The sequence below is a fragment of the Mustela nigripes genome, chromosome 7 (assembly GCF_022355385.1).
Source record: "Mustela nigripes isolate SB6536 chromosome 7, MUSNIG.SB6536, whole genome shotgun sequence".
NCBI lineage: Eukaryota > Metazoa > Chordata > Mammalia > Carnivora > Mustelidae > Mustela > Mustela nigripes.
In genome coordinates, this window is record NC_081563.1 from 66,418,413 (window position 1) to 66,438,586 (window position 20,174).

Consider the following 20,174-nt stretch of genomic DNA (forward strand, 5'->3'; position numbering starts at 1 on the left):
CAATGTTGGGCTTGATCCCAGGACCCTGGGATCATGACCTGAGCTGAGGGCAGATGCTTAACCAACTGAGCTACCCAGTTGCCCCTATTTTGTAAGTAATAGATATGTTATTAAGTATAGCTGACCTTATAATTTTTGTTACCCTGGTGTCTTTTCTTTTTCTTTTTTTTTTTTTTTTTTTTGGCATTTGTTTTCTTTGGTTTATTTATTTTTATTTTTTTTTAATTTTTATTGTTCAATTAGCCAACATATAATACATCATTGGTTTTTTGACGTAGTGTTCAATGATTGATTAGTTATGTACAACACCCAGTGCTTATCACATTGGGTGCCATTCATAATACCCATCATGTGGTTGCCCCATTTCCCCATGCCCCTCCCCTCTTCAACGATCTGTTTGTTTCCTGGAGTCCAGAGTCTCTCATGATTTGTCTTACTCCTTGATCTCCTTGATTTCTTCCCATTCAGTTTTTCCTTCCTTCCCCTGTGGTCCTCTGAGCTATTCCTTATATTCCACATGAGTGAAACCATAAGTCTTTTTAAGACCTTGGATAACTTTTTTCATCTTTTTTTTTTTAATTTTATTTTTTCAGTGTTCCAAGATTCATTGTTTATGCAAAAGCTTTTTAATTGCATTGTAGCATATCTACAGAGAAGTGCACAAATGGTAAGTTATAGCTTGTTGATAATTATCTAGTCAGCATTACCCATATAACAACATTTGGGATATCTTTTTACAGGAGACTTTGCAGCAGTTGATCATGATGTCATTGCCAAATGTTTTAATCATTGGCAAAAATCCTTTTTCTGGTAAGTATTAAAATTGGCATAATGTAATAATAGTCCTTCGTGTAATACTGTACTGTGTATCAAGATCTTGCCTATTTATATGAATACAATAGGTTTTTCATGACTCTAGTGAAAGTCAGAGGTGATACTCCATTTTGTAGAGAGAAAATAAATGGAATATTTATAATATGTAGATGAGATCTACATACTACAGATGTGCATTTTAGGTTAAGTGCAGTGTTTTTTCAACTCTACCAAATCGATACCTTTCTGTAATGATTTTTAGTGTCTCATTATAAACAAGTATAGAAGATAATGTGGGTATAAGATTAAAGGAAATAAGTGATTTTGAAGTAATTTCTAGGTTTGTATTCATATATCTGCTTTCATTGCTAGAACTATTTGAATCTAAGATTTTATTGATTGATGTTTAGGTTATATGAAACTACTTCTAATGGAAAGACGAGAAGCAGTTTTCTTATATCATTTAAATTATTTTCTTCAGAAGTTTATGCCTTTTGCCTGATTTTAAATGTGACCTGTTCAGAGTTTTGATTTTTAAACAATTAAGGAAATTAGTAGCCACTAATCAGTTCAACAACGGACTTATTCTTTTAGGCTACCCATAATGCAAATCCTAAGTATATCTTCTCCAGATCTCACCCCCCATTCTCATTCAAAACAAACAAAAATAAAGTCAAAATAAAAACTAAAATCAAGCAGCTCTTTTTCCTGAGGAAATTACCACTTAGTTGAAGTGAATTAGGAGTTTAGATAGTTTTTAGAGATATTCTGGAATATTTGATTATATAAATTAAAAAATGAAATCAAATATGTAGAATGGAATTATTTTCAGTTTTACATGCATTTAATGATTACCTACCAAATTGGGGATATAAAGAAAATGGTCTGTACCCCAGAGGATCTTGTGTTTTGGGAGAGATACACAGATGATTAGGAAATCCTGTAATAATTAGTACAAAATAGAACTATGTAAAAGTATTAGGCATATAAAATATGGGGTAATTATTCTTTTTTTTTAAATATTTTATTTATTTGACAGATAGAGATCACAAGTAGGCAGAGCGGCAGGCAGAGAGAGGGGGGAAGCAGACTCCCTGCTGATCAGAGAGCCCAATGTGGGGCTCGATTCCAGGACCCTGAGATCATGACCTGATTCAAAGGCAGAGGTTTAACCCACTGAGCCACCCAGGAGCCCCGGCGGTGGGGGGGGGGCAGTAATTATTCTTAAAGTTGGCAGATTCATGGAGGCTGGGCACCATTGACGGGTGGTTGCCAGGAAAGGCTACACTGAAATTGTTAGAGCTGTGCCTAAGATTGTTATTAGTAAGTAGTTAACTAGAGGGAATAAAGACAAGCAAAGAGAGTGACAGAAGTGAAGGCAGAGGAGTGTGGATATATATATTTGTGGAACGGTGATTAGCGTGGCTAAGAAAGTAAGTTGTTTCCTGGAGAGTAGGAGGGAATGTTTGAAAAGAAGATTCGGAATTTGTTATAGACAGTTGCCCTGATGGTGAAATTTAGCCCAAAGAAATGACTTTTTTTTTTCTCAGCTGAATATTTTGAGAAAATCTGAATTGAGTATTATTCAACAGCCAATATACTATCCAGTTCTGTTACAGATCATTAACTTTATCCAGCTTATTATATACATTCATTTTATCAGCTTTGCTGTAACATTTAAAGTTTTGATCCTCATAAGCCTACACAGTGGAAAGCCATTTAAATTTTACAGATAGATGAATCATATAAGATAGGTGTTTTGGAAAGAAAACACTAATAGGCCTAAGAGAAGCTAGGCCTATTAGGAACCATTTGGTTGAATTTGTGGCATGTCCCCATATCAGCAGTTCATTTGGTTTACTGCTGTGATATAATCATTCATGGAAAACTAGAGTATTTATGTAGTTAGCCTACTTTATTGCATAGAGTCTTGAAGGCCATTTTATCTGTGCTGCAGCCCTTCAAAACGGACATCCTTGCCCATTTCTTCTGCTATTACCACATTGTGCATACAGAGATGCTCTTTTGACTTCTTTGCTCTACTTGCATACATAATCGTTGGGTCAAGTTGTTGTGAATATTACCTTTAGAAGGGATTCTACCAATGTAAGAAAGAGAGTTGAACTAAAGTAAAATGTAGTACTTAGCAATCGTTTTTATTGCAGAACAAGGCACTGAAGAAGTTAAAAAGTTGCTTTTACTTTTACTGGGTTGTGCAGTTCAGGTAAGTTAAAATATTTCTTCCTATTTTCATTTTAATAACTTCTTTATTTTTTTTTCAGGCTCTAGTTTCTGGAAGACTTAAATAGGGGTTTGGTTTTCAAAGTCTGTTAGGAACTTTTAAGTAACTGACCTTCTAAGGAGATTTTGAAGGAAAACACTCTGTTATTTTATTATCAGATAGTTGTATTATTTAAAAATTATATATATATACATATATATATATATATTTATTTTGAGGCTTTTACCAGCCTCAAGTTTTTCAATTTTCCTTAGAGGTACTCTTAAAAACTTCTCCCAAAACATCTTATGACTAATGTGTGCATGTTTGTATGTTACAGAAGGGAGGATTAACAACAAAGAGAAGCAAAAATTATGAAAAATGTTATTTAGGAGTATGGATTATTATTATATTGCCCTTTTGATGAGTGATTATAATAATAATAGCAGCATTGATTTATTGAATTCCCACTTTGTGTCAGTTATGATTCTTATGTAGGTTTTCTTTTCTCTTTTTTCACATAAAAAGATTGGTGTTTAGATGGGATGACATTTAAGTTACCCAAATTAAGACACTTGTGAGAGTCGGAATGGGTACTGTTAACAATTACAGAGGAACTGCATGTGTAAACTGGGACTGTCTCTGTCAAACCAGGATGGTTGCTCTAGATTTATATTGCCAACAGGCCAAAGAGTTAAGTTTAAACTCTGGTCTGACTTCAAAACCTATTTTTCTATGTTGATTTTTCCTTTAATCAGCCATGTTTTGGATAAGTGATTACAGTGTTAAACTACTTCAGTTATTTGTGGAATGAATTTATTTGTGGATAAATAAATATTGTGGCCATGAGTAATTTTTTACATATATATGCCAGAAATTATAATTCCAAGAGAGTGTGGCTTTTAGAGCTAACTGCTCGGTAGCTATGGATTTACACAATGCATGTTATTAAAGTTTCATGCTCTGTAGTATACAAGTGTTTACTTCATAATTGATTGAAAATTCAGTAAATATGGTGTTTGTGGTCATTGCTGTTCTAATTTGGTCATCTGATCCTAAATTAGAAACACAGTCCTTAATTATTTACAGCCTTGAATAATGTATTTGCTTTTAAAAATACCTCTATTAGTGGATGTTATGTAAATGTAAGTAACATAGTGACAGCATAAATTTGGTTGTAACTTCTGGTTACTATTTGGTTGTTATTTCTGGTTACTTAAATTGACAGTGGGAATGGAGCAGAACTAAGAACTTTCTATGAACAGTTAAGGGAAAGCCTAAAATATTAAAGAAGTAATCATTATTACCACCTGTAAAAGCAACAACAAAAAAACCTATAAAATCTAAGCTGCTAACCCCTACCCTATTTGTTATAACTGTAGTATCCCATATTTAAAATAGAATTTAGATTTCATCCTGTCGGTATTTGGGAGCCACTGATGCTAACGACATCAAATGTGTAACAGAATCTCTGGTTAGCCTTTAACTCTCTGTATGAACAATTAGAAACCTTTGTTGATACTGAAGAACTAAAAGGTACTTCAGGACAAAACCAATCAGCTAACAAGTATTGTTTGAATAATTTCTGGAATGTCATGTCTATTACAGAAAATCTGTCCTTGTGTAATTCAACAGGTTAAAATGTCTAATGTTTAATATAATATGTAAGTGGCATAAATAATGTTTTTCCACATTAAGATTAGTTTTTTCTGTTATACTTGTGATTTGTAGGTAGAAATAGTAAGTTAAAGTTGCTGATATGATACTAAAGTCCAGGAATTTAGTGGGCTGCAAACTTTAAAAGATACTATATTCATGAAAAGAAATAGAAATGGAAGGAAGCATAAGGAAATTGGGAAAAAAAATTGTTTCTTTTGAAGAAGAAAGTTTGAAATTCTTAAGGGGAAGTAGCATTCAAAACAGTAAATTAGTCACTATCCAAAGATCTTAACTCACAGAATAAATTTATAATTAAGGCTTTTTTATCCTTGGTTATACATAAATCCACAGGAATAACTTTGAATACAAAGAAAACTATTCAATGCCAGGGCTTAGATATTTCCATTATTGAGGAATTAAACCAGTCCAGTTCCACCAGAATCTTTTTTTAGTGAATAACACATCTTCTGAATCAGTTCTGAGCATCAGCTAAAATTTTTATGGGCATACAGCTGTGCATCCCGCCATGAGATAGTTGAGAGATTCTCAAGCAAAATCATCCTACACAGAAGGAAAAATATTTGCAGTATATGTTGTTGACCAATATTTTTCTCTGAAGCCCATGTGAAATTCAGCAGATCTTAGTTTTATATTAGTACTGGCTATTTAGTATCCAAAAATATTATTTATTTTGGGATTTTGCAAGGTTGCATAATGTTGAAAGTAACTGTGTCAGGTGTGATTGAAATTAAAATTTGACCTTTATGTTTGCCCTCACAAGCAATTCTAACACTAGCATTTGATATAGAAAGCTATTTTTGAACTTGGTCAGCTTGAGGGCTACAGCCTGTTGTTTTCCTACCAGTTATCTGTAAAGCATCCTAAAAATTAGCAATTTAGAACATTAATTATCTCATTACATTTTGGGGAAATGAAGCAATACATAGCTTCTAGCTGAGGCAATTTTTTCAATTTTTTTTTCTGAGAATATATGATAATAGCAAATGTAGCTTAGTATAGAGGGAATTTTTTGCTGATAGTGTTTTTAATTTTTTTTAGTCAGGGAAAAATTTATACAGTTCATTAGCATTAAATGCATTCACATTGTTTTGCAACCATCACCACTATTTCAGAACTTTTCTCATCTTCCAAAACTGAAACTTTATACCTATTGAACAGTAACTTCCTATATCTCTTTTACCCTTAGCCCCTGGCAACCACCATTCTTTACTTCTGTCTATGAATTTGACTACTCCAGGACCTAAGTGGGAATCATTCAGTATTTGTCCTTTTATAATTGACTTATTTCACTTAGCATAATGTCTTTAAGGTTCATCCACGTTTTAGCATGTGTCAGAGTATCCTAATTTATAAAACTAAATAATATTCCACTGTACATATATACTACATTTTATTCATTGATGGACACTTGGGTTGCTTCCATTTTTTGCCTATTGTGAATAATACTGTTGTAAACTTAGGTATAGAGATGGCTCTTTGAGTCTCTGCTTTCAGTTCTTTTGCTGTCTATACAGAAGAACTGCTGGATCATATTTGGTAGTTCTATTTTCAACTTTCTTAAGACCTACCATACTGTTTTCCATAGTTTCTATACCATTTTACATTTCCATCAACAGTACACAGGGTTCCAATTTCTCCACAACCTCACCAACATTTATTACTTTCTATTTTGGGGATGAGGGGAAACCCATTCTTTAAAGAGGGAATTTTAGTTTTTCCATTTTTATTTTTTTATATGGCATATTTTTGTTTTACTTTTGATAGATTATGGTCTATTCAGTCATTGGTGTTTTATTTTTATTGAAAAAACTATAATGTATTCCTCATTTTATTTTTCAGTGGTTTGTTTTGTGTATTCTTTCCTTTATTTTAGTATAGTTTATCTTCATAATCCTGTCTTTTTTAATAAGAGAAAGCACTGAGAATACCAAGTGAAAATGTGAGGAATTTGAGGAGTTTAAGAGCTTAAATTCTGGTGAAAGGTGTATAACTTCAGGGTTAATGCAATTCTTCCTCCAGTCCTCAAATTCCTACCCAAATAATTTCTCTCTCTTTCTTTTTTTCTTTCTCTCCTTATTTTTTGTGATTAATTTATTTGAAAGAGAGCGAGAGAACAGGGGAAGGGCAGAAGGAGAAGGGCAAGAATCTTAAGCAGTCTCTGCTGAGCAGGGAGCCCAGCACAGGCCTTAATCCTAGGGCTCAACCCTGAGATCCTGACCTGAGCCTAAATCAAGAGTCAGAGGCTTAACCAATTAAGCCACGTACGTGCTCCACCCCCACCCCCATAACTTTTCTGCACTTTTCTTGGAATATCTGGAATCTGCTGACTTAGATATCGGTTGCTATAATAGAGTTAGAAAGAACTTTAGTGCCCATAACATATTAAGAACTTTATATAAAGATAAAAGAGAACTTCATTTTAGGTGGAAAAAATTTGCCGATGATTATCTAGTCTTCTTCACGAGAGCCTTCATATATGGAAGTAAAGCTATTTATATGTCTGTTTTTAAACACCAGACTTCTTTATGCTCTAGAATGGGGCTGTCAATATAGTAACCATTGTAAGCCACATGAGGCTAAATTAAAATCAATTACTATTAAATAAAATGAAAATTTCATTTGCTTAGTTGCACCAGCTACATTTTGTATTTAGTAGCCATATATAGCTAATGATTTGGCTATAGGGCTTAGAGAAGGGAAGTATATGTATTAAGTTTAAACTGAAGGCAGACAAAGATATGGCAGTTGAATTGGGAGACCTTTCCACTGAATCATAGTCATCATAACCCTGCTATTTTATCTGTTCTTTGTCTGGAAAACTATAGGCCAACATCTTTGGAAGCAATAAATTTAAAAATTGGGCACACCATACCTAAAAAGTTAATTATGCTACAAAAGTACTATCAGAAAGTGATTCTTAATTATTCTCACTAGACCTGTCAAATATTATTTACAGATAAAAAAATTCTTGTTTTTAAATTGACTGATTTTCATCCCATCACCTAAAACTCGATTTCCTACTCACAGTTAGAAATTGTACATTCTTAGTAATTTAATTTTAAATATTATTATATCATTCTAATAATTTTAACAGGGCATAAAACTATTTGCACAGATGGGAATGTGTTAAGTTAAATTGTAGACAATGGAAATAGAATGTTACAATTTGAGATAATAAATGTGTAGAGTATAAAGCAGAACCTTGCTAAGTTTTTAATGATCAAAGAACCAATTTTTCTTTTTGTGAGTATATTCTCTTCACTAGTAGTTGGATAATTGGCCCAGGAGATGCAACTAAGCTAGACAAGGCAGTGCTGTCTATTTTGTATGCACTTTTCATTTGGTAGCTCCAAGAGTACAGTTATACCAGCAGTTGGATTGCAGTTTAAGAGATGTAGATGGGAGGTAGAGATATTAAGATACATGTTAAACTGTTATTTAGTACTGACTGGAAAGAAGAAGATTAGGTTTATATCATAATATTCTGAATTTATATAAAGATTTTATAAAGTTATACAATAAAGAATTGCTGCCTTTATTCCACTCAGTATATGTGTACTTGTATATACTCTTGAATTTTGCCCCTGGTAACTTTATGTTATGATAGAAACGGATCAAATATTTATAATACCTTATAAATGTTGAACTGGGCTTCAAAAGTAGGTTTCTTTTATTAAGATTGATAGAATGAAGATGTGAGAATGGATTGTAAGCTTGAAGTAAAAATTGCTTACAATTTTTTTTTTCCTAAGAAGAAAGGCTGTTTTGTTTGATGATAGCCAAAGACTGACTGAGCTTTTTGGCTGTATTCCGAATTCTACCACTGACTCACTGTGTTTTTTGGCAAGTAACTTATCCTCCCTGAAACAAGTTCTTGATTCTTTACTTTTCTGTTTGTAAAGTTAGCATAATAATATTGTACTGACCTCAGATGGGTTGTGTAATGGTTTCCCGCTTTAGAACTTTACAACATAAAAATAGTATGAGTTTTCAGTGCTGTGCTTTTTGAATAAATATTTCTAAATTGTTATCTTTTCTCTAGGTAAGTATATTAGACCATTTAAATGCAAAACAAACAAAACCTTCATTGTACTGTTCAAAACAGAGCCAAGTTTTTTGGCCTGATGAGTTTTGGGTTATTTACAACATACTAAGGACTGTAGACCATAAAACATGAGTGACCATTTTATTAATTTCTTTTAGTGTCAGAAAAAAGAAGAATTTATTGAAAGAATTCAAAGTTTAGATTTTGATACAAAAGCAGCAGTTGCGGCACATATTCAAGAGGTAATAACCTATACATAGTTTTTATATACTAATACTAATTTTTATGAAGCTTGTGATGTGTTTATATCTCCCCAAATACTTGAAGTCTTAGGACAAGCAAGAACAAATCAAGGTCAGATACAGATGAACCCTGCTGTTAGACAAGTTATTGTCTTCTCTTTAGAGATAACTTCTTAAATGAATCCTCATGGCACAGTGCAAACTACCATGTACTGTTGCTTTTATCCATAGATATGTTAGGTGGAAGGTGTTTAAGGAATGAAGTGTATGTCTTTGTTAGCACAGATGAACAGTATTGTAAACGGAAGCAGCAGAAACTGGATCACTGCCTGTAATTCAAAACTAAAGTGAAAGGTCAGAAGATAACCTTAGTACTAATTCATTCCAGTGATTTCCTTTTGAATGGACACAGTATAATTTTTATTGAAGATATTGCTTGAATTGTAACACATTAGTGATTTGTAACATCTTATAAAAACTTAAGTCTAGGACATATTGTGCAATATTAAGCAATTAAAATAACAGATGGGTTTTAAAAGCTGCTATTTCTGCATCTATCTAGTCTTGCGCTTTTAATCTTACACACATAACAAGACTTTTTAGGACTAGATCATGTTATAATTTACATGTTGATTAGAAAGAGAACTGAGGAAAGGGAGAGAATTTTTAAATAGCAAAAATTGTTAGTGTTTAAAATAGTCTCTATTTGAATAACCTGTGTTGTGTATATCATCTTTCCTTTGTGTTAGCATTCATAGAGTCCAACTATCTTGTCTGTAATACTGTTGTCAACAATTAGCAGATTAGTACTCCACAAGATACACGGGGGGTTTTGGTAGTTTCCCCTTATATATGTTTGTTTGTTTGTTTGTTTATGCTCGCTCTGTGGTTTGTATTTTATTTTGAATAAATGCTAAATATTACAAGTTACTAAATTTGCCATTCATCATTCTTGAAAGCATTATTTTTGCAGTTTCTTGTAAAATTTAAAGCAGAATATCAGAATCACAGTGAGAAAAGAAAAGCAAGAAATAAGTATTTCATTTATGTAACTTTTCCATTCTTTTAAAAATCTTTATGTTAGTAGTCCTTTTCTCCTAAGGTTCTGTGGTAGTGTCGTCTTCAGACTCTATAAAAATGTAGCTTTTCAAGTATACAAGTGCAGTAACACATATCCTACAGGATTAAAAAACTTTTGCTTTTGAATCAAGCACAATAAATTTAGTCTTACCTAAAGAAAAGTTCAAAAGTTCAACTGATTTTGCTAAAATAGTTGTCAAACATATCACCATTTAATGCCTGAATGAAATGTTTTACTTTTTAGTTGACAGGAAGACAAATAGAAATTTATTTATAGTTTATACTTAGTAAAAATAATTCTTATTATTAGCCTTTTCATCATTCATTGATTTCAAGTGTTCTTTAGGATCAGATTTGCTTCTCATATTCTTATGATAAAAGGATATATAATTTTGAGCTAATATTGTACTAAAATGAAATCAGTTTTTAAGTATTAGCTATTCTAAAACATTGTTTATTTTACCTTTTGCTTTGCTAAAGGTAACCCATAATCAGGAAAATGTGTTTGATCTGCAATGGATGGAAGTGACTGATATGTCTCAAGAGGAAATAGAACCACTCTTGAAAAATATGGCATTACATCTAAAAAGACTTATAGATGAGAGAGATGAACATTCAGAGGTTTGTAAATTTTCTTTAGTATATTGTGAAAGTTTGCTTTCCAAAAGTGATTTCAGAGGGTTTTCAAAATTGATACTTTGTTTCTTAGGGACAGGTAATAAAGTACTTTATGTCTGTTTTTTTGTGCAGCACAGGAACCAAAAAGGGTAGATAAGAGCCCCAAATTGCTAGTAAAGAGATTGCAGTTAGATTTTCCTTTCTCCTTTCTTTTAAATCTATTCCGATTTTGTTCCTGTGTGCTTTTAAGTCATCTCCACAGCCCTGGCAACAGTACAAAAGTGCAAAACTGAAAATACTGTTGATGTAAATGGAAAAATCATTCCTTTGAAGCATGAGAATTTGCTTAAGGTTAATTTCTTAGTTTTGCTGCCACATTTTGAGGTTGGAAAAATAACTTTAATAAAAGGAGAAAACAGGTGTTCGGAATAAAATGTCTCACAAAAAGTCTCAATTTTTTGTAGTCAATAAATGAGGTGTGATTTTAAAAAAGAATTATTATAGGCTTCCGTAAGAAAGTACTTTGCTTTTTCAAAAGAGTAAAATTGCACCAGGGTTTTTGCCTGCACTCTGAAAACTGCTAGTAATTTTATAGAAGTCTAGACTTTAGTGCATGTGATGGTGAATAATATTTTGTTAATAGCAGACCAAAGGGCTCTGCCATTTAGAAGAATGTGTAGCTTTGATCAGTTGCTCCATTTACATGGGAGAGAAAGGTGTGTGTGTGTGTGTTTAAAGATTTATTTATTTGAGAGAGAGAGAGCATGAGAGGGAGGGGCAGAGGGAATGGGAGAGAGCATCTCCGGCAGACTCCACACTGAGCAGAGAGCCCAACATAAGCCTCAATCCTAGGACCCTGAGATCATGACCTAAGCCAAAGCTAAGAGTTGGATACATAACCAATTGCACCACTGAGCACTCCTGGAAGAGACAGTTTTGAGCTTATTTCCAGAGAATTTGTTTACTCTTTGGGCTAATGAAAGACTTACATAGAAGAAATTCCTAAAGGTTTTTTTTTTCTCTGAACAAAACTTTCATGTCGCTATAGATGGAGATCTTCCAGTTTTTCTTTAGGCATTAAAAGAGAAGAAAAGATAGGAAATAAAGAAATATTTAGAACAACAACTAATTTTTAAAAAACCTAAGGCAAGTAAGACGAAAGGAAGAATGAACTAAATGTTTCTAATATATATCAAACTTATCTTGAGATACTTAGATTATTTCTATAGTCTATAGATTATTTCTATAATATGGGGTGAAGAAGAATATGATTTTGGAGAAATGAGAACAAAAAATTTGTCATTATGTGATCTGTGTAAAAACTAAGGAATATGAAACACTATACTGATTGTTTGAAGAACTTTTTAAAATGTATTATCCTGCCTAATTAAGCATTTTAGTTGAATTTGTTTTTTTAACAAGAAAAAAGTGGTGGCGTTCCTTTGTCTCAAGTTATTTGGAAACAAGTTGCTAGCTGGTTTTTTAAACAGTTTTCTAGAGGAAAACTCTTTCCTTTGGGTCACCAGTGGACTAATTAGAAAAGATTCTTAAAAATAATTGTGAAAAATATGAGACAAATGTAAATACAATAATTTTGTATTAATCAATTGGATTGAAACAAGTTCTTCCTTAGATTTTCCCTTTAGCTCTTTTGTTCTTTCCTTCAAAATATTTTATGATATTTTTCCCTCCAAAATATTTTATTTTATATAAAAAATAAAATAGAAGAAAGTTATATGAAAAAATAAAATAGAAGAAAGTTATATCACACTGAATAAATACATCAAAAGCATGTTTATGGTTGTAGTTTCTAATTTCTCTACAAAATTTACCAGCCATGCTGGAGGAAAGAAAGTAGTAAGTATCATATTCATAACATGTTTTGGAACACTTCAGAGTATAAAAGCAGTATGTTCTTTTTTTAAAAAATTAACATATATTGTATTATTAGCCCCAGGGGTACAGGTCTGTGAATCACCAGGTTTACACTTCACAGCACTCACTACAGCACATACTGTCCCCAGTGTCCATAACCCAACCACCCTCTCCCTCCTCCCCTACCCCCAGCAACCCTCAGTTTGTTTTGTGAGATTTAGAGTCTCTTATGGTTTGTCTCCCTCCTGATCCCATCTTATTTCATTTATTCCTTTTGTGCCCCCCAAGCCCCCCACAGTGCTTCTCAACTTCCTCATATTAGGGAGATCATATGATAATTGTCTTTCTCTGATTGACTTATTTTGTGCATAATACCCTCTAGTTCCATCCATGTCATTGCAAATGGCAAGATTTCATTACTTTTGATGGCTGCATAGTATTCCATTGTATATATATACCACCTCTTCTTTATCCATTCATCTGTTGATGGACATCGAGGTTCTTTCCATAGGTTGGCTATAGTAGACATTGCTGTTGTAAACATTCGGGTGCATATCTTTAGGGTAGATACCCAGTAGTGCAATTGCTGGGTCATAGGGTAGCAGCATGCTCATTTTTAAGTGCAAAGAAAACTTACAGTGAAAGACTTTCAAAATTACAAATTAAAATCTGTACATTAGGATATTTTAAGGCCCTTCCATGTGTGTAGCATTATGTAGAAAAAAATGGAACTTCCAAGAGAGGAATCATCACATCAGGTATTACACATATGTTTGGGCCTTTCCAGCTTACAGACCTATTTCTCCTAAGGGGAAGGTGTCACTCAGTTTGAAGAGGGCCATAGGTGTCATCAGAGAGATATAGTGCCCCTTGTTCATGCCATGCTTATCCACAAGCACCATGCTGAAAGAATAGAGTAGGATTTGCAGTAAACAGCCTGACCTGCAGAGCTAGTGCTGGAGGCATAATCTGTGCTTCTATCCTGTTGATGGGGCTCAGGAACATGCCTGTCAGGTCCACTGTGGCGATGTGTCAAAGATGCAGGCCATATTGTGTGTGCTTGAGTCATTCCCATCTGCAGCCAGTAGAGGCGGACTTTGGATATGGACCAGTGAGGAGTCTCCTTTTCTCATAAAACTGCTCTTCTGGCACACACATTGATGTTCATGGTTGTACAGGTGGGCTCTATGCCAGTTCAAGCTAGGTTGAATTGACAGACTTGGGCAGGGCTACCCTGTAGCTTGTAGCCAATGATGCAAGAGAACTAACAGGTGGCTCTACTTATTGCTGCTGCTGGAACACATCCTGGAAGCGTTCCCTAGGGTGTTCAGTTTACTTTTTTGCCTGACTCTTATTTTAACTTGAAATTTGCAAAATGTCCTTATTCTCAGCTCTGTCATAGACTGAACTGGCTTTGTGACCTCCTAGAAAATTTGAGCTTTGGGGGATGCCTTTAAAATAACATCAGTTAGAATTTTTTCTGCTTGTTTCTTCCCTTGGGGGTCTCCAAGGAACCCAGACTGTCAGCTTATTAAATTAAGCAGTGCATTTCTTCATACTTGGCCACTTAATTCTAGAAGGTTCACATCAACAAAGGAGGCTAATTGGCTGCTCCAGGCCTTTTTGTCCATATATGTTGTATGTCCTGGTGAGCATCTGTGCACTTTAATATTCTTTTTTTTGCTGACATGCAAGGATAGGACATGACTTTTCAATCAGTAGTAGGAAGCTTCGGACTACTCACAGGGGATGCCCTGCCTTGTCAAAACAGAGTCCTTTTTTTCTGTTTTGATTGATATTTTGTTGTAATTCTTTTATTTCAATATAGAAAGTGTAATTTGGTTACTCTTTTTTTTTTAAGATTTTTATTTATTTATTTGACAGAGAGAAATCACAAGTAGGCAGAGAGGCAGGCAGAGAGAGAGAGAGGAGGAAGCAGGCTCCCCGCTGAGCAGAGAGCCCGATGCGGGACTCGATCCCAGGACCCTGAGATCATGACCTGAGCCGAAGGCAGCGGCTTTACCCACTGAGCCACCCAGGCGCCCCGGTTACTCTTTTTAATTACTCTTCATTTTGTATTAATTTTGTGTAATATGTATTTCTTAAATCCTCTTCTTTTACCAAAAACCACAAATACATTTTAATGAATTTAAGATCTCTTTATTATAAGCTTATTTTATGCCAAGCATTATGTTATGTGTATAATATACTATCTTCATAAGTCTGTACAATAACCCCACCTTAAAAATGAAGATACTTGAGCTTAGAGAAGTTAAACAGTTTGCCAAGTCAAATTTGCAACCCCTGTGTCCCTGTTTATAAAACCTTTGCCCAAATGTATGATGTATTGAGCACATTTCTTATTCTTTTCCTTAATTGGGAGTTCCATAGGTAGAATTAAGTCACTTCAATTTTTTTTCTTAGCTTTGGTATATCTTTTTATGTTTCATGTGTTCTTCAGTGTATATTAATACCTGTGTATTGGAAGATCTTGTGCTAAGAATGCTTGGGAGCAACAAACTGACAAATTTTCAAAAAAGGATCAAAGATCATTACAATCTAGTGGGGAAGTTAATTTAATAAAATAATTTAGGGTTTTTTGTTAAGTTTTTATTTAATTTCCAGTTAGTTGATGTAAAGTGTAATATTCGTTTCAGGTGTAGAATTTAGTAGTTACACTAAATATACTTTATATGACATCCTGTGCTCATCACAAGAAGTCCACTCCTTAATCTCCATCACCTCTTTCACCCATCACCCCACCCACCTCCCCTCTGGTAACCTTCAGTTTGTTCTCTATAGTTAAGAATCTGTTTCTTGGTTTGTTCCTTTTTTTTTTTTTTTTCCTTAAATTCCACATATGAGTGACTTATTTTACTTTCTAGCTCTATCCATGTTGTTGCAAATGGCAAGATTTCATTCTTTTTATGACTGAGTAATACTCCACTATACACATCACATCTTCTTTATCCATTTGTCAGTCAAATGGAAACAGTATGTGGACTGTTTCCACAGTTTTGCTCTTGTGGATAATGCTGCTATAAATATCGGGGTGCATGTATCCTTTTGAATAGTATTTTTGTATTCTTTGGGGAATTGCACTGTAATTGCTAGATTGGAGGGTGGTTCTGTTTTTAACTTTTTTGAGGAACCTCCACACAAGTTTGCATTCCCACGAGCAATGCAAGAGAGTTCACCTTTCACCACATCCTTGCCAATCAATACCTGTTGTTTCTTGTGCTTTTGATTTTAGCCATTCTGACAAGTGTGAGGTGACATCTCCTTGTAGTTTTCATTTGTTTTCCCTGATGATGAGTGATGTTGAGCATCTTTTCCTGCATCAGTTAGCTATCTGTATGTCTTTGGGAAAATGTTCATGTTTTCTGCACATTTTTAAATTGGATTATTGATTTTTTGGGTGTTGAGTTTTATAGTTCTTTATAGATTTTGGATACTAACCCTTTATCAGATGTGTCATTTGCAAATATCTTCTCCCATTCAGTAGGTTGCCTTTTAGTTTTGTTGATTGTTTGCTTTGCTGTGCGGAAGCTTTTTATCTTGATGAAGTCCCAGTGGTTGATTTTTGTTTGCTTTTGTCTCCCTTGCCTAAGGAGACATACCTTGAAAGAAGTTGCTACAGCCAGTGTCAAAGAGGTTACTGCCTGTGTTCTCCTCTATGATTTTTATGACTTCAGTCTCACATTTAAGTCTTTAACCCATTTTGAGTTCATTTTTGTGTTTGTTTAAGAAAGTGGTTTGGTTTCATTCTTTCGCCTGTCGCTGTCCAGTTTCCTAACACCATTTGTTGAAGAGACTATCTTTTTTTCCATTGGATATTCTTTCCCGCTTTGTTAAAGATTGACTGTATAGTTGTGGGTTCACTTCTGAGTTTTCTATTCTATGTCAGTTTTTGTGCCAGTACCATACTATTTTGATACTAGATCTTGTACTATAACTTCAAGTCTGGAATTGTGATGCCTCCAGCTTTGCTTTACTCTAATAAAATATTGAAAGCAGTAAAAAATAATATATCTAAATATAATAAATATTATTAGATATATTAGATAATATATCTAAATATAATAAATATAAAAATTAAAATATAAAAATATAAATATAAAAATATAAATAAAATAAAAAACCATATATCTAAATACTATAGGAATTTAGAGAAGGAAGACATTACTTAAAACTGCTAGTGGAATCTCTAGGATCAGAAGTATCAGAGAACATTCATGAAATTAAATTGTGCTTTAGTAACATTTTTTTGTCAGGTTTTTAAAAAAAATGTTTGGAGGCCTTGAGTTAAAGAAATTACTACCATTAGAGAAAAGTCAAATTGTCTACATAATCTTTAATGGACAATTCCTCTGGATACTCTTAACTCTTAGTACTTGGTTTCTTCTTTTTTCTTTTTAGGAAATATTTCTCAACCCATACTTCTTTTGTACACTGACATTTGGAACCTCTTGATATCTCCATAATACCATCTACTAAGTTCAAATGTAGTACGCATCTTTCTACTTTCTTGAGTTTTCCATTTTGTGACTCATTCAATTAAGTAATTTTGTGGAACTGGTTTTTGGCTCAGTACTATGCTAAATGAGATCAGAGATACAGAGGAGGTATGAGATTGTATCAGGTTTATGGGGGGAAAAAACCATTTTAAATAAAAATAAAAAATAGCATATAATTTTAAAAAGACTTAAAAAGAGCATGTAATTAAATTCTAATTTATGTGTGCATGAAACATATTAAGTACTATCCACAAGCACTATTATTATTAGAGTCAGGAGATGTTAGAAGGCAAGATTAAAGATAATGGAGAGAGTAAGTAAATAAAACTTGACTCCATGAAGACTGAGCATGGAGATTACGAGTAACAGTGTTCACAGAGACAGGCACTTGGTCTGGGCATATGGGGTAGGTGGATAAGATGAATAGTGTCAATGTATAAGCTACCCTGCAAAAAATAATGAATGAGAAGTAGAAGGGTAACGAGAGAGAATTGTGGTCTTTTTTCCCCCCTAGATAGAAGATATTTACATATATATGAAGATCAAGGAGAAAGAAGCCATAAGGAAGAGAGAAGTTGAAAATCTTGTAGAGGGGCGCCTGGGTGGCTCAGTGGGTTGGGCCGCTGCCTTCGGCTCAGGTCATGATCTCAGGGTCCTGGGATTGAGTCCCGCATCGGGCTCTCTGCTCAGCGGGGAGCCTGCTTCCCTCTCTCTTTCTCTCTCTGCCTGCCTCTCCATCTGCTTGTGATTTCTCTCTGTCAAATAAATAAATAAAATCTTTAAAAAAAAAAAAAAAGAAAATCTTGTAGAAATAAGGAATATGTATTGGAAACAAAAATGTGTAAAAATGGAGGATTTAACCTCAGGTGTTTTTGTTTCTTTGACAAGTTGGAGGAGAGGTCATTCAGTAGAAGTCATAATAGCAGTTTACATGTGGAGGCTTAAGTAGAGAAAAGAAATATGTTTAAAACAATCATTGTAGAGAAATTTGGCAGGAAATCAGCAAAATTTCAACTAGAGATTTGATGGGCATTGAAAAGAGCTTAACTGAAAATAGATGGCAAGTTTTTTGTAGGACTGTGTAGTTTCTTGTTTGTTTTCCTTTTAGAGTTCTTTATCATCATAGAGAAGGAATTTAAAAAATAAGGAAAATGACATAATGTTTTGAGTCAAACTTGAATTTGAATTACTGTTATACCTGTTAAAAGTGTGACTTTGTTAAGTTAATCTATATGAGTCTCAGTTTCCTTATTGTTTTATAGTAGACATAATACCTCTATTGTAGATTATAGTATTGGATAAGATCTTGCTGGAAAATCCCCTGTCTGGAGTTCTGTAAATATTCATTCCCTTTTAATTTTTCCCAAAGAGTGGACTGTAGTCAAAGAGTGGCATGGTAGTGTTACATTAGAAAGTAAGGATGACAATTAGGCACAGAACTACTAGAGTAGCCAGAAATAATCTGTGCAGAAAGGTTCAGGTGTAGGTATGGTGCCATGGGAGTAATGCTAATAAAGGAGGCATGGCACAAGAGAGGAATGGTTCCTTCATTGGAGAAGTCTGTGTGTATTGAATAAGGAGTAGATGTAGAGTTTTAAACAGAAATGGGACTGAGAAATTACATTCTATAGATTGTCAGTAGGGATACTGGAATTTGTGAAAGCAGTAGTTGAGCAGACCTTGATTTGGTGCTGAAATATATGCCAAGGATGAAGAAATGAATTCTGATGAGTGGTTTAAAAGAAGAAGAAGAAGAAGGATAAAAGTAATGATTTAGTGAGGGCATTGTAAGACTTGGTGATAAGAAAGCAAAAATGGTGATTTCATGGTCCTGAGGTGGTTACCCTATCTCTTCTACCTGGAGTAAGACAGTTGGAATTACTATTCAAGACAATTTCTGTTTGCCCGAGAAGTTTGAAACAAAAGCTGAGAAACTGGTTTAGAATAAGAGAATTTTCCAATAAGAGAAAAATTGGAGGAATGGAGGAATATGATTGAGTGAGGTAAATATAAGTTAAATGGCCCTTAAAGTTCAGAACGAGGGAAAGTAGAATGAGATTTGTGTCCCATGGAAAGACTAGAGAAAGGAATAAAGGAAATGTTGAGATGGGATGGAGATTACATATTATTGCAAGAAAGAAAACATAGGATATGGACTCAAGAAACTGGCCCTGGAGTCTTGGCACTGCTCCTAGGAGTTTTGTGATCATGGACAAATTAGTCTCTGTGCCTCAGTTAACATTACCTGCAGAATGAAGAGTTTGAACTAAACCTCTGAGGTTCTCTTAGATCCCTCTGTGATCCCTGTCTACAATTTGAGAGCAATGTTGTAGAATTCTGCAATTGTGGCAAGATTGTATTTCTGCGCTCTCTAATACAGTAACAAACCACTAGCTACATGTAGCTGTTATAAACTTAAAATGTGGCTAGTGCGAGTGAGGAACTCTATTTTTAACCTTTTAAATTTGTAATTAGGGGGACACCTGGGTGCCTTTGTTGGTTAGCCTTTGGCTCAGGTCCTGATCCCAGAGTGCTGGGATCAAGTCCCTCATGGGACTCCTTGATCAGCAGGGAGCCCGCTTGTCCTGCCTGCCATTTCCCCTGCTTGTGTGCACTCTCGATCTCTGAGACAAATAAATAAATAAATAAATAAAATCTTTACATTTTTTTTTAATTAAATAGCCACTTGTGCTACTGCCTACCACATTGGACAGCACAGTTGTAGACAAACTCCTCTTGGGTTGATTTCTTTCCTATGTCAACAGGTCTTTTAAGCCTTTTAAACAGTTTCTGTCTAGTGTAGTTGTTTTACCACAATTGATTTCCTTTATTAAAAAGTTAGGAAGGGGAAAAAAGAATAAATCTGACTCTAATGTTATCTAGTAAATAGCTAATCCATGAACTGTTGCATGGAACTTTTAAAAAAAAAGATTTTATTTATGTGACAGGGCGAGAGCACAAGCAAGGGGAGCACAGAGGGAGGGGGAGAAGCAGGCTTCCCATTGAGCTGGGAGCCCAAGGCAGAGCTCAATTCCAGGATCCTGGGATCATGACCTGAGCCAAAGGCAGATGCTTAATGACTG

General features: G+C 34.2%; 1 protein-coding gene across 8 annotated transcripts in view; it reads left to right on the plus strand.

The window, feature by feature from the left end:
* CCDC88A (coiled-coil domain containing 88A) overlaps positions 1-20,174 on the plus strand; it is a 125,450-nt gene that overhangs the window by 40,754 nt on the left and 64,522 nt on the right. For all 8 annotated transcript variants that reach the window (XM_059406057.1, XM_059406058.1, XM_059406059.1 and 5 more), the window contains exons 4-7: positions 741-810; positions 2,979-3,037; positions 8,918-9,001; positions 10,562-10,702. In XM_059406057.1, the coding sequence (XP_059262040.1) occupies positions 741-810; positions 2,979-3,037; positions 8,918-9,001; positions 10,562-10,702 (354 nt within the window). The remainder of the gene's footprint in view (positions 1-740; positions 811-2,978; positions 3,038-8,917; positions 9,002-10,561; positions 10,703-20,174) is intronic.